This window comes from Sceloporus occidentalis, unplaced genomic scaffold (genome assembly GCF_023333645.1).
Source record: "Sceloporus occidentalis isolate IW3139 unplaced genomic scaffold, rSceOcc1.0.p SCAF_5, whole genome shotgun sequence".
Classification (NCBI taxonomy): domain Eukaryota; kingdom Metazoa; phylum Chordata; class Lepidosauria; order Squamata; family Phrynosomatidae; genus Sceloporus; species Sceloporus occidentalis.
The window spans coordinates 106,836,053-106,851,341 of NW_028316985.1; the positions used below are offsets into that span (position 1 = coordinate 106,836,053).

Below are 15,289 nucleotides of genomic sequence, written 5' to 3' on the forward strand. Positions count from 1 at the left end.
GCTCCGCTGATTGGAGGATGCTTCAGCCAATGAGTCGCGGAAAGAAAGAGCGTGGAGGAAATTAGACGGAGGTGGTCCGGCGCCGCGAGAGATGAGCTCCTTCGGCGGACGGATGGCGGAGTACCCTCGCCTCTCTCTGGATCGCTTCGACCGGGAGAACCTCCGAGCCCGGGCTTACTTCCTCTCCCACTGCCACAAGGGTGAGGACGCCTCTTAGCCCGGCTTTTCCGACCCCGAAAGCTGCATCCAGATTGGAGGAATAACCCGGTTTGATACCGCTTTAAATGCGCCTTGGCTCAAAGTGCTATGGAATTCTGGGAGTTGGAGTTTGTTGTGGGCCCAGAGCTGAGCGGAGCTCCACTCTGGGCCCCACAACAAACTCCAACTCCCAGAATTCCATAGCACTTTGAGCCAGAAGAGGGTTAAAGCGAGTCCAAACCGGATTATTTCCCCAGTGTGGATGCAGCCAGTTACGCCATGCACTAAAGCGCACTAAAATAACTACCTTCAATGATTGACTCTTTAGATCACATGAAAGGCCTGAGAGCTCCCTCCATGAAGAGAAGACTGGCCTGCAGGTAACCAGTGGCTTCTTTCAGCTTTTGCTCAGGTCTTAGTTCTAATCTGCACTGCAGAAATAATCCGGTTTGACGCCACTTTAACTGCCATGGCTCAATGCAATGGAATTATGGGTTGTTGTTTTTTTAGTTTTGCGAGACCTTTAGCTTTCTCTGTGCAGAGATGCAGGAACTCTTAATCGAAGCATGATCCTTCATATGCTGGGTCAGGCAGAGAGTTGTGTGTGTGTATGTGTGTGTTGTGTGCCTTCAAGTCATCTTACGGAGACCCTAAGGTGAACCTATCACAGGGTTGTTGTTGTTGTTGTTTTGCAAGCCTTTTCAAAGGTGGTTGCCATTGCCATCCTCTGAGGCTGAGAGACTGTGACTTGCTCAAGTTCACCGCACCTTAAAACCTGAGTCTTCAGCCTTTGCTAAAGAAACAAAAAATATTGAATATCAAAAATGTCAAAGCCAAGCCTGTTAAGGTCTAGCTTTAAATTAGCAGATAGCAGAAATGTTCTCTTGTCTAACTATGCTTTCCTAAGAACTGAGACTGACTCCAAAAAACACAAGTACCTTGTAGTTCAAAACAAAAGCTTACTAATGGCTTTAATCTATATTTACATAGAATCATAGATAGATTATATCCTAATCTAGCCAGTGAATAGTTCAGTTACAAAAGAAATCTTTACATCACCCTTTTGCAAAAGAAGGTTGATAGAGCATGAAGATGGAAACACAGCAGCTCAGTTGAAAATATTTGAGGCTCAGTGGGTGGAAAAGGAGATGCTGATCTCACTGTCTTTTCTCTGCCCAATAAGACACACCTTACCCCACTCCTTCGACGTTTGGAGGGCAATGGGTTCACTCCAGTTAGGTGTCAGCCAGTGCACCTGCATCCCTGCACATCACCCAAGTGATGTCCCTGCTTTTCCCTAAACTGCAATCCTAGGATTCAATAGGGTGTTACCATGGTAGGTAAGGTACAATCAAAGCCATATATTGTATAGTGTGAAAGGGCCATGGGTCTTACTTTTAAATAATAGCCCAGTAGGCACAGATTCTTCATAGAAATCCTTCCCATGTCAAAAGCTGTGTGCAAGATGCATGGGATCCTCATTTTGACAAACTCAAGTTACAACCTTCCATCTTGGCTGGAGTGAATTGTTTATTGTTTACTGTCATTATATTTGCTTTTCCCCCTAAGGCACTTTTTTTCTTCTTTTTCAAAGCTTAACAGTTCGTCTGTACTGTTCACCAGTAACCAAAGAGTTGCTACTGACTAACCCACGATATAAATTTTGGGAGAATCACATAGTAAGTTACCATTCTTCTCGTATGTCGCAACATGCATTGTTCTGGCAGTTTAAAACCAAAGTAACAAGCCATTTATGCAAAATTAGAATAGTCATAGGAGGTGAACTTCTCCTGCAGAGTATCCTAAAAGTCTGAATTTATTTTGTCTCATTCATCTGTCATATTGTGAAGTAAAGAGAGAACCTTTAACTACTTAGGGACTCTCTTGAAAATGCTCATCCTTTAAATTACTCTTCTTTGTGCACATACAGCTGTTATAGAAGAAGTTCTGTTTTTGTAGTGAGTCTTATTTCTTGATTAGGTGTGTGTGCCATGCCCTTGAATACGTATGTATCTCACAATGCATCTTATATGTTTGTTTTTGTGTTTACTGTAGGTTGCCCTTGAAGTTGAAACTCCAACTCAGATTTCTTTAGTTGATGAAGCATCCGGTGAGGTAGTGAGATATACTGGCTGTTTTGAAATTTCAGTCCTTTGTCCTAATTTCTTTGTTTACTCCACTTTAACATTTTCATGTTCCCCTTCTTTGCTCTGTATTTGTACTGGGATGGGCAATTTCCAGCAATCTGTTGGCCAGATATTTACTATGAGGCTGCTTGGGAACCATAGCAGGTCAAGAAGTGCAATGAAAAGATCTCAGAACTGGGGGTCACTTCCATTTCCATCTTTTTGCCTTTCAGGGAGATTGGAGGCATTGTGCCCTATTCTAACCCAAAACTGTAGGAGCAAACTGAGATAGTTTTTGTGAAAGGAAAAAATCACAGTGGGGCTCCCAGGTTGCAAAAAACTGGGTTGAGACCAAATGTGGTTCACAGATCATGCATGTTCATTCCTTCTCTAAAGTAGATGCCTTTATAACACTTCAAAGTCTGCCATGTGGACTAAAACATATTGTGAAGGGACACTGACAGCACAGATAAATCTATAGAGGTTAGGGACAGGCCAACAGTGCAATTCTTCCTATCCTACTTTTGCCTTCTATGTCATATTCCTAGGTATGGCAGATGGATAAAGCTATATTGTCCATTCTTTGTCATCCATAGTTGGAAATAACAGGTAAATGTGTCTCTTTTTGTTCTGTGTCTCATTACAGAAGGAAGATATTGTTGTAACACTTCTACCAGCTGGCCACTGCCCAGGATCAGTCATGTATGCATTTTCCTGAAATAGTTAATGGAAGCAACTTAAAAATATAACACGTTATAGATTTAACAACATAGAACTTTAAGATGCTATGAGGATGTGGTTGCCAAGACTTGCTTCTCCAGCTCATGGTTACAGACATCAGAGTCTGCAAATTTGGATGCTGTGGACTCATACTAAATAATATGTGGTGATTCCACTAAAACCGCATTTTATAGTTAATATATTAAAATTGAATTTGTACTCAACTACAAAAGTGCTTATGACGTAATAAAATAACCCATAAAATGCAACCAAAAAAAAGGAGGACTAAAAAAAAGAAGCAGCAATAATTTTAAAAGCAGCAGGTCACAAAATAAGAGCTATGGACCTCTGGGTTTTATTTCTCTTGCCATTCTTAGCTTGAATGCATCTTTTAAAGTAGGCTTGAAAGCAGATTTTGAGTCTGTTTCCATAATTAATGTCTTAGGTGGAAGATTCTAAGCAGTTTTCCATTTATTTAGGGCAGGTTCTCATCAGCTTCAGTCCAGTGCGTGAAGAAATTGGGGTGGGGGGTAGAGCTAGTGCAGCCATGGTCTTCCTCCACATGTTCTTAAAATGCATGCATGTAAATGTGCAAATGGAGCCGCCAGGATACACAAATATGCTTCCATTTAGGTTTCTGTTCCAAGGTGAAAATGGCACTGTTTTGTATACTGGAGACTTCAGACTTGCAAAAGGAGAAGTGGCCAGAATGGAGCTTTTGCATTCAGGGAACAGGTATGAAACCTTAAATTTTTATGGTGTAAGTGTATTATACTCCATAATTTCTTACAGTATTAGTATCTCACATCTATTTCACCTTGTTATCAGACTGTTTGTTTGTTTATTATTTACTCCATTTCTATGCTGCCTTTCTCTTGTTTCCAGAGGTAACAAATTAAAAACATTTACAATAAAGTTTTAAAATCCCCACATTACACACTATAAACACTGTAGAATTATACAAAAGTTAAAAACAGATAAAACTGACCCAAAATAAGAATTATTCTGGCTTAACAATTAAAAGCTTGCTTAAATAAAAAAGGTCTTTGCTTGCTGGCAAATGGAATGCAGAGAAGGGGCCAGCCTAGCCTCCTGCCAAAGAGAGCTCCAAAGGGTAAGAGCAGCCACTGACAAGGCTCTCTCTTATGTCCTCACCAAATGAGCCTGTGATGGTGGCAGGACTGAGAGAAAGCCTTTCCCCTGTAGATCTTAACATTCTTTCAGGTTCGCATGGAGAGATACAGTCTTTCAGATAGTCTAGATAGCATAACGTTTAATGGTAAAACAACTGACTGGTAAATTTCTCCTTGAAAATAACCAGAGTTCTAGACAAGAGGGGCATTTGAAGGCAGGCACGCAATGTATACAGTTATTATTAATGTTGGGGTTTCCAAATTTGGTCTGAGGAGAAGTTCTTGCTTTGGGTATTGTGACAGCCACTTCATGGCTCCAGTCCCACATGTCACAGTATGACTGGGTTGACATTACTCACAAGACAACTTCCTCACATTGTGAGAAGGTAGATAAGCCCAGCAGATGAAATCTGTTTCATGTTACTTCTTCCCTTCTATACTGTATATGCACAATCAGAATCATTGTGCCACTCCTGTGGAGGGAGACCTGTTTGAGGAGACAGAACTACTGTATATTCAATCTATAGGGTAGGGATAGTGTCCTCAGAAAGTGTTGTTCTGATAATCCTAGGAGAGTAAAGCCAAAGAGTAAACCTACTACTGCACTGTAGTCTTGATATCTGAGAAGTTACTATTTTGTGTCTTGATTTGTAACTGCTTGAATTTGGTGCCCAGCCATGCTCTTCATGCTGGGAAAACACATATGCCGATTCACCATACTACATGACTTCACTGCTGGCAAAACACTGTTTTATTTTCTGTGAAAAAATGGTTGTGTAACTATGTGCTACTAGGCATTTGGAAGTTGCCTCTCTAAAAGGTGCCTAACGGTACTTTTATTATTATTTGTGATCCAAATCCACATGAACACCAGACATTTAAAAAGGTATAGCAGAATTGGCAGGGATGCTAGTGAAAAGCAATCTTGCCAAGGTCTGATATATCTATTTGTTGCTGTGCAGAACCATGGCCACACTGTATGGTGAATGCATTGACTTCAGTAAGCATGAGGATAGTTTTTTCTCTTGGCTGTATTATTTTGTGAAAGCAGTTGAATCACTGAAGCTGTTGTAGAAATCTTGAGTATACTGTTATCATACAGCTGATACTGCGAAGAGTATCAGCTTTATAACAAGTACTCTTAAGGGTATTCCTGTTCTTTCTTTCAGAGTGAAAGACATCCAGAGTTTATATTTAGACACCACTTTCTGTGATCCAAAGTATTATCAGATACCAAGCAGGGTAAGTAAAACAAAAGGGATAAAATCATATAGTTTCTTTTGCCTTATTGTTAACCAAAAAGAGACCTGGTTGGAACTTCTGGCAGCCATACTTAGAATTTCATCTGAAAGATCAGTGACAATGACTATCAGATATTCTTCCATAATAATTTATTCTGCCTTAGTTGCAGTAGAATTTACAATGGATCAGCCTTGCTCTGTGTTAGGCTTGCATGGTCATAAAGTGGATTATTGAGTATTCTCTCACCCACAATTAATTTCCCTCAATTTATCAATATAGTTTTATTTTACTTTCTTTTACAAGGATATGCTGCCTTTACATCCATTTTTCTCATTTATAGTCCTTTAAAACAGAAATTTAAATGACCCATCTATTTTGGAGGTTGCCCAAAGCACAGGCATTACATGTACAACAACAAAAACCTGTGTTCAATCCTGAGAATCTCCAGTTAAAGTAATCTCTGGTAGCATAGTTTTAAAATATCCCTGTATGAAACCTGACCCTAGAGAGCTGTTGTGGGATCAGTACTATCAAGAGAAAACAGTATTAGTGTAGATGAATTTGATGGAGAACAAGGCACATAATATATTGATGTTAAAATTTGATAAATTTGCACATTCATGATGCTCAGGGTGCAGGTTTTGTGAATGTATGAACAAACAGAACTGCCCTTTCAAAGTAGAATAGCCATCAGAGACAGGGCTGGATCGTGAACTATGGAAATTATTTCCAACAATGCCTCCACAGAATCATAGGTGACTTGAGTTTAGACATGGCAGACCAACTGTGGGATCAAATGAATTAAACATAACTTTGATCCATGATATTGCCAGACTTTTATTTCAAATCAATATCTTGCCCTCTTTCCCTTTATAGGAAGAATGTATGAAGGGTATATTAGAATTAGTACAAAGCTGGATCACTCTGAGTCCCTATCACGTAGTGTGGCTGAACTGCAAAGCTGCTTATGGATATGAGTATTTATTCACAAATCTCAGTGAAGAGCTTGGAATCAAGGTAAGATTGCTATTCAGCACAATTTCTTTCAGAATGGAAAGAAGGCCAACTGCAGTTAAACTGTCAGTTAAGGAAAAAGTATATTCATTTGATTTAGAATGTTTTAGTTTGAAGAGGCTGACATAAAGCTAGAGCATCTCAGACCAACTACAATTTAAGGCACATAATTCAAGTGAGAGACACCACAGAGAGCCTATAGGAGAGAGAGGATTTGCATGGAGGGAACAAGTGTTCACTGAGGGGGTATATGCCTCTGAAATTAATAATTTATCAATTCTTTTCTAAGTCCGAAATGGTATTAACACCTGTGAACTTAATTTCCTAGGTACATGTGAACAAATTGGACATGTTTAAAAACATGCCGGAAATCTTTTACCATATCACCTCAGATCGGCACACTCAGATTCATGCATGTCGGCATCCAAGGGTGTGTATCTGTTAAGCATTGTAATTCCATTTCTGATGTTAATATTGTAGAGGCTCTGGACAGTAGTTGTCAGATGTGTTCATGAAGAGTATATCTTCTAGGAGAAAGGGAGAGTTTTGACTGATGTAGCTACTGGAGTACAGTAAGGAAAAGAAACATAAATAATAGCTCCATGCCTTTATTTTTATTTTATTTTTAGTGAGTCAGTTATTGGTTGCTCTGCTAAAATGATTATTAAAAAAATAAAATCAAGATGTCACACAAAGCAGTCTAGAATTTTAAAAAAATCTTCACAATTAAAAAACTGCTGTTAGCGTGTTATCTGCTGAAAAAGTCATACAAAAGAGATAGGGGCTGGAAGGAAGTGTTCCATCAAATGGGCACCTTTACAAAAAACAACAAACAAACAAACAAAAAACCAAACGTCAGGCGATACCATTAAAGAAGAACAGGAAGTTGTGAAAAAAGAAATGTCATGGAAGAACATGGTGGTTAAGACCTTTATCATATGAGAGTCCCCAACTATGTAGGGCAGGCGTTAATAAATACCAGGGAACCTTAGAGCCCAGGAGCAGTTAGAGTGTTATCCCAGTTTCAAATGCAGACAGGGCAGATGTGCTGCTCCAGCCTTACTCAGAGAATTCTTATTACTGAATTGTCTAAAATATTAGAAAAATAGAAATGAACAAATAACGAGTAAACAAACATGGCTACCCCATCATGCAAATATTTGTTTTCTAAATCCGGCATCCTACACTGCAGTTGCAGATGCACCAGAACTTCCTTGCCCTACCTTTTGCAGTTGCTAGACCACTTGAGAACTAGATCTGGAGAATTTTTCAGATCTACAGATCAGGATTTGAAGTTCCATGGGAGAGAATGATTTGCACCCCCACAATAGAAGCACTATTACCAGCTTTGGTGGGTAGTGACATAAATCATAGAATTGTAGAGTTGGAAGAGACTACAAGGGCCATCCAGTCCAATCCCATGCCATGCAGGAACTCTCAATGAAAGCATCCCCGACAGATGACCATCCAGCCTCTGTTTAAAGACCTCCAGGGAAGGAGACTCCACTATCCTCTGAGGGAGTGTATTCCACTATCAAACAGTCCTTACTGTCAGGAAGTTCCTCCTGATGTTCACGTTGTTTTCTATCTCATGGCAAAGGCCTTATGGTGACTAAGGTCGAAAACACACTGCAGAAATAATCCAGTTTGATACCCCTTTAAATGCCCTGGCTCAATGCTAGGAAATTGTAGTTTTGTGAGATATTTCGCCTTCTCTGTCAGAGAGCTCTGGTGCTACAATAAACTACAGTTCCCAGTATTCGCTAGCATTGAGCCAGGACAGTTAAAGCAGTCTAAAAATGGATTTTCTCTGCAGTGTGTTTTGGATCTAATACCTAAAAACAGTTGTTAATCTCAACTAGAATAGGCACATAGAATCAGTGGGACTTATACAAGGGTTGTCTTAATCAAGTTTCCACTGATTTAGTGGGCCAACAATATTGACAACTGAGTCTCAGAGAAAAATATAAAACATATTAGGATATAGTTAGGTCCTTAGGAAATGAAATAAGGTAGTGAGATTGCGTATAGAACAAATAGATGCCCAGACCACAGGATCTGAATTCTTTTCTCTGGGTGTTGGTATGTTTTGAGAATGATGTTAAATAATTTTTAAAAATCCAGGGCTGTCAGCCTCTGTGTATTAAGCAGACCTCTTATTGTGATCATTGTCTGGCTCAAACCTACAGGTTTTTTCAACTTGGGATGGGGGAATAACCCTGTTTTGCTTATATTTTTCCCAACAGCATAGGTAAATTATCTTTTATTTCACTTCATATAACTTCTTAACATGAACCTAGCAACTAGATGTTACACCTATAGATCAGCCTTGCATCTGCTTTCTTCATGACCAAAATATAAAGTTTTTAACCTACTGAGGCAATAGTGCTGAGAATACTGTGGATGGCAAGGAAGACAAATGAGTTCTAGAACAGATCTAGCCCAAATTCTCCCTGGAAGACAGGGTGACTAAATTGAGGCTGCAGTACTTTAGCCACATCATGAAAAGGAAAGACTTTTAGAAAAGACAATGATCCTAAGAAAGGTGGAGGGCTGTAGAAAGAGAGGAAGACCACATGCCACATGAATATACTCAATCAGTGAGACCAAGAGGCTACAGGAGCTGAGCAGAACAGTTGAAGACGGGGGGTCTAGATGTCCTGTCCACAGGGTCACCATGAGTTGAGGCCAACTCAAGGACAGTTAACAACTACAACAAAAAATCTAATAATTTTTGTGGGTTTTTCAGGCTATGTGGCCATGTTCTAGAAGAGTTTCTTCCTGAAAAATTCTAATGCTTTTACTGCAGTAGGCTGGAGGGTAGACTGATTTCCAGTAGGAAAGTGAGGAAAGGAGAAGAACCTATCAAATGACCCGAGATACTGAAGAGGGATTTGCTTGTTTATGATCTGCCTGTGTGTTTCAGTTGATATTGTGTCCAACAGGATGATGAAATTTTCCGAGGGAACAGATTGCCCTGTGGAATGACTTCCCAGAATGGTAAACCGTTGCATATCATTAGTGTCAAGCCATCTACAATGTGGTTTGGAGAAAGGACAAGGAAAACTAATGTAATAGTGAGGTAAGCAGAGAATAGGTTTTGGTGAAGGGAGGTTTTTACCATCATTTCTGCTTTTCTAAGCATTTGCATGGCTTGTTTAGTGACGTGGAATATGTGACTGCTCATCCTTAAAGAATAAAGAGATCTCTTGAACCAAAACTGTATGAAGTGGGGTGGTGCTCTACTTTATGATGGTTGCTATTTAACACTTGCTTATTAGTGACTAGGGTCCAAAACACACTGTAGAAATAATCCAGTTTGGGACCTCTTTAACTGCCCTGGCTCAGTGCTGGGGAATCCTGAAAATTGTAGTTTACTGTGGCACCAGAGCTCTACAGTTCCCGGAATTTCCTAGCATTGAGCCAGGGCACTTAAAGTGGTCTCAAACTGGATTATTTCTGCTGTGTGTTTTGAACCTAGGACATATTATCGAAGTTAAGTATAGTAATTGTGTGGCCCTTCAGATGTTGTTGAACTTCAGCATCCATCATTCCTCATTATTGACTATGCTAGTTTAAGCTGCTAGCAGGTGCAGTTATCATCTGGAGGGCTACGCTATTCCCACCACTGTTCTAGGTATTCTGTGGAACACTGAAAACACAATAACTGTGTTGGTAGAATAAAAATCCATTTAATCCTATGTTCTTTCTAGACTTCTGGTCTGCCAACTGTCTGTGAAAGATCATGTGAAAGAGACATGAAGGCTAGTGGATTTCTCATACAGTTTGGTCCTGGCTTTGGGTTATTAGAGGTATGCACCTCTTACTATGAAGAGGGCTAAAATCAGAGCTTGGAAAAGTGGCTGTGATAGTTTGGGGGTCCTGGGAGTTAGAATACAAAAAAGTGACTGACAACCTTAGACTGAAAACTACTGAAATCTCTATTCAGTCACCTAGTAACTATTGCTAGTGAATTTCAGAGCTTATCCAGGGTTTGTTTAGAAGATTCAAATTCTACAGAATACTCTGCTGTTCCTCAGAGTAGCTTCTTATATATCATCCACTGTTTGTTTTTTAACGTGATGTCCACATACTGATGAACAGCAGGGTGAAAACACATTTTTTTCTTTATGATTTCTGTTTAGGACTGGGCAAAGTTCATACAGAGCTTGCTTTTCATTTCACTCTTCTTATAGTGAGGTATGTATATGTGTTTATTTTGGAAGCTAATGTGTCCTTTATACAAAACAGTTAATATATGGGTACACCTATTTAGATTTGTTGCTTATCTAGTCTTTATAATAAAGATAATAAGCAGTCATGTGCACTTCTGAGTATCCAGTGCATTTTCACATATATTATTTTGGCACTTTAAAATAATAACAATAAAAAAACAGTCTGAAAAGACATGGCATGTTTAGGCAAGCTAGCCATTTTATTCCTGGAAGATATACCTCCCTTGGTTCACTGTTAACTTCCTTTCTTGTCACTTTGAGGCATCAGAGCTTGAAATTGGTGAATTACATAATAAATACCCATGGACTTAAAATGATCCTGGAATATGCAGTTGTATTTTCTGATGCTTGCTGTAGCAGCAATGATAAGTTTGGATACTAAGGATTTCATTTACTGTATCATGTTTTGTATTTTGACCTTCATCCAAATTGGTCTGAGTGCAGCAAATGCTTATTAGATTTACCACACCAATGTGGAAATGAAATAAAAAATGCCAACTTTATGAAGAAGTGTAATGTTAATGGGCCTTATGTGTAAATATGAAGACCTGCATTATTAGGGGCCCTCTGCAGGTGGGCAGTCCAACGTTGAGCTCAGTTGGCATGGTTCAGTGGATAATGTTGGGAGTCATTTGTCATTCTAGTTTCTAGCTCAGTGTTCCTCTGCCTGTCTTGATCTTTCTATGTTACTTATTTTTAAAATTAGAAATGCTCTATCTCTCAAGGCTGTTGAAAATTGGAATGCAAAAAAGTTCTGTAAGAATTTTGAATTCTGAAAATTAATTATGCCTCCTCTACTAACACCCTTTCTAGATCCAGGATTTTGTAAGCTATATTTGCCCAGTGAATGTATATCCCAATGTAATTCCAGTGGGTGCAACAGAGCATAGAGTTATAGAACTGTAAGTATCTTTTTGTTGCTTTACTTTGGGCCTTGTCCTGCTAAGCCACCACATCCCTTACATTAATGGTAACTGCATTAAAATCAAGCTCTCCTTAAATTTGCTATGGCCAGCAAGAGAATCTTGGCCAATACAGCCATTGAAGGAAAGTGTTTCTTTGAGAAATCTTGGCTAGTAGTATTTGTTCAGTGGTATGTTGGATTCCCATGTAATCTATTGCACCCACTGGCCTCGCCTGCAAGAGAAACACTGAAAGGCTGGTATATTTTTCACTGTGACATGAACCTTGAATCATCTAGTAACTTGGGGAGAGGAGGTTATTCTGTGGTGTGCATAGATAATTTTAAAGAGGGAGAGACTGACTGACAGTGCTTACTTTCTATTTAGTTGGACTTACATACTTCTGTTTTCTGTCCTAAATCCATCAAAAGAGTTCTGGTTATTTTAACAGCTTTGTGAATTAACCTATCTTTTACATTTCCCTGAGTTGAGGGTCCATTGGTGGGACACAGGAGAGAGCTTTTGGCAGATGCACCTACTCTTTGGAACTGCATCCCAAGGGAAGTTTGATCTGGCCCTCTGTTTTTTCAGGGGCAGGCAAAGAGCTTGTTTAAACAGGCCTTCAGCCTTGGCTAACTAGGATGGAGTGGTGTGTAACTGGGTGGACTGTTTTAATATCCATTTTGTATTTTAACATTTTAATGGTTTTAAATTTTAATATTTTAAAAATAATGTTGTAATTGAAGGTTATTATTTAATGTTTTTTAAACTTTTGTACCTAATACTGTTTCAACTACTATATTTCAATTTAGGTTGTAAGGTATTTTGAATCTCATTCAGGAGAAAAGTGGGATATAAATTAATTCATTAAATAAGTTTAAAAAGTGTTGCAGGGCTTAGTTTCCTAAAAAGCCTAATGGGACTGATTTGCTTATTCTCAGCTTAAAGCCATTGTGCAGAATGTACAGCCAAAATAACAAGCCAATGTATAAACCACTTGGAGCACTGAAGAGAGCCAGAACTTTGGACCTAGCAGATGCAGGTAAGAGATGCTGTTTTCAGGTGGAAGTGGCCAAGGAGCAAGTATTGTGGTTTCAGCCCAGCAAATCACGCATTATATATTACCATATCATTAAAATTCCATTTTGATCTGAACTTCCTACTGAGGAGCACAGATAGGATGAGTAGTCCTCTACAATAACCCTGTGAGGCTGGGAGAAAGTGGTTGGCCCATGGTCACCCAGTCAGCTTGATGGATTTATTTGAGGGTTAGAATTTGGTTCCTGTATCATTATGTTGTAAATTGGGCACAGTGTTTGATGGCTGCACATGAGTGCTGTATGTACAATTAGTCATTTCCACAGTGTATCAGCTTCAAAAGATGCTTTCGGGAATTTCTGCTAGAATTGCTGCAGTGACACTGAATATCTTAAATTCATGTGAGAAATAACACTTTTAACCACATGCTTTACAAAGAGAATCAAAATAAATATGCTAGAAGTGGCAGACCAAGGCCTGATCATGACAAATAAGTGAGATAATAAACCTATCTTGACTGTTATCATTTCAATTCAGATACGGGTTCTTGTATGATGAAATACTCATTTTAAAAATCTGCAATAGAAAGTTGTTATAAGGGAACAGGATTCTAACCTAGATTTCTGGCACATCAGTTTTCTCTCTGGAAATTTTTGTATAAAGAAGTACTTTCTCATGTCAGTCTCCTTCCCCCAACTTGCAGTCAGGTGTGGTACAACTCAAAACTGGGTCGACTCCCTCATATGCTGATCTATACATCCAAGAGAATTCTAGACTGTATCACTTCAAGGGAGGAATTTGTTTATTTGGGGCCCACCCAGTGGAATACTCCTTGCAGAGACAACTAGCTCAGCTGAAAGAGTTTCAGGCAACTCATTCCCCACTACTTTGGCTATCTGAGGCATATGCAGATTTGAGTAGTTTCATAGTCTTCTTGACACTTTCTCTTAGGCTTGATTTCTTATCTTGACAGGTGGTGATGGTGATGATCTCTTTGATACAGAATTAATTTCTATCAGATACAAGATTCCAAAATTGCTGCCAGAGATTGCACCATCTGAGAATAAACCTCTACCTCAAAACCAGGACAGTTATAAGGCATCTTCCATGCCTACTTCTTTGAAAGTAGATTTTGTGGAGTGTGAAGAATCCAATGGTGAAGATGACGATGAGGAAGAAGAGTCTGAGAAAGAGATGTTTTTTGCTCAAATTCTACCATCCAGTGTAGACACCACTGCTTTGTTACCAAATCCAGATGGACTGGCCCATTCAGACCCTACTTCCAAGCAAAATGAAGGCAAGCAGCAGTCTAATTTGGAAATCCCCAAGTGGGATACATTCTTTCAGCATAACAAGGAAGATACAGATACCTCTGAACTCGAGGACAATGTTTTACCCCCTACAGATTCAACCGAGCCACACTCACCCAGCCTGCTTAGTGACAGTGATTCTACTCATATCTCCTCTCAAAACTCTTCTCAGTCAACACACATATCTGAACAAGGCAGTCAAGGGTGGGACAGCCAGGGAGATACTGTACTAATCTTATCCCAAGAACGAAGGAATCTTTAATTAATCTGTTTAAAGAGGGAAGTAGATAGGTCAATGTTTTATACCTTTCATCTTCCTGCTGAGGAAAACAAAATGGACATGACTTTGGATAGTGGTGCACTTTAGTTAGTGCTGAATGCAAAGTTGGAGCCCAGGAAATGAGTGTACCTCCTCTGGCAAAGAGTAGGCTGAATGAATCAACATAGGACATGAACAAATAGGCAGAGAAATCATCGATATCCAATCCCAAGACCCAGTTGAACTCTTAGTGTTCTTTTGACCCGTCCACCCCTTATGTGGAGATGTCTAAACCAAACCAGTTGGGCAGCCTGTATAGAAAATTTGACAGAAGACTTACAGTGGTTGCAGGGATGTGAAAAAGCCATCAAGTTTTGTATTGTTAATATAGCCTTTCTGAATCATGAATTCAGAATGGTGATCCATGTGCAACTTGTTAGTGCCTTTGAAACCCTAGGCTGATGATTTACTGTGGTGTCTTCCAACTTGCATATAAATGTTTTGAATATTTTTAAAAATGTTGATATGATCTTCCCCCAATTTGTGGGAAAACAATGTGTTCAGTAATAAACAATCAAGGTTATCTATAGTGTTTGGTGATTTTCCAGTCCTTTACTATAGAATTTTACATGAATTGTTCAATTGAGCAAATTTTATTTATTTATTTATGGTATTTATACCCTGCCCTTCAGCCCAAAAGGCTATCAAATGCACCAGAATGCTAGAATTTTAAAGTTTAACATTATTTACATTAGGATTGGTGTCACCCCCATGGACCTTCTCTGATACCATATAGAATCCTCAGTAATGTGACTCATAAATCATAATGCTTGTATATCAGTGGATGCAATGGCAATAGTAATGAGTATCCTTGTGGCAATTCCTGAAAGGTAAAGGAGAGAGACTACTGGTAGTCTGAGTTTCACTGATTTCAAAGTGAGTTTGGTACAAGTTTTACTGATCCCTGTTTATTTCCCATCAACAATGCATTACTGCTAAAGAACTTGTTAACTGTTGTCAATTTTTTTAATACCATGGCTTTAAAATGTCTGATTACATTTAATTGCTCTGCTCTGAGCTTCCTGGCAGCTCAACAGTAGAATCTGGTAAAA

The 15,289-nt window shown here is 39.1% G+C and overlaps 1 protein-coding gene across 2 annotated transcripts; it reads left to right on the top strand.

Annotated features, from left to right (window-relative positions):
* Positions 1 to 55: 55 nt before the first annotated feature.
* LOC149312627 (protein artemis-like) lies at positions 56 to 14,541 on the top strand. Of its 2 annotated transcripts, XM_089525031.1 has the most exons (14): positions 56 to 200; positions 527 to 578; positions 1,793 to 1,877; positions 2,254 to 2,313; positions 2,971 to 3,026; positions 3,678 to 3,779; positions 5,347 to 5,419; positions 6,296 to 6,436; positions 6,762 to 6,863; positions 9,379 to 9,515; positions 10,579 to 10,633; positions 11,482 to 11,570; positions 12,512 to 12,612; positions 13,582 to 14,541. In XM_089525031.1, exons 1-14 carry the CDS (start codon positions 92 to 94, stop codon positions 14,178 to 14,180), a joined length of 1,761 nt encoding a protein of 586 aa, XP_089381157.1. In that variant the 5' UTR covers positions 56 to 91; the 3' UTR covers positions 14,181 to 14,541. The 2 variants fall into 2 exon arrangements, with proteins under 2 accessions (XP_089381157.1, XP_089381158.1); XM_089525032.1 differs by lacking the exons at positions 527 to 578; positions 2,971 to 3,026 and having other exon boundaries at positions 154 to 200.
* The last annotated feature ends 748 nt before the right edge of the window (positions 14,542 to 15,289 follow it).

Coding starts and splice junctions, on each gene's coding strand:
- LOC149312627 (XM_089525031.1), top strand. CDS start 92: ATGAGCTCCTTCGGCGGACGGATGGCGGAGTACCCTCGCCTCTCTCTG. Junction 6,864..9,378: donor ATGCATGTCGGCATCCAAGG/GTGTGTATCTGT, acceptor TGTGTCCAACAG/GATGATGAAATTTTCCGAGG. Junction 11,571..12,511: donor GAGCATAGAGTTATAGAACT/GTAAGTATCTTT, acceptor GCTTATTCTCAG/CTTAAAGCCATTGTGCAGAA.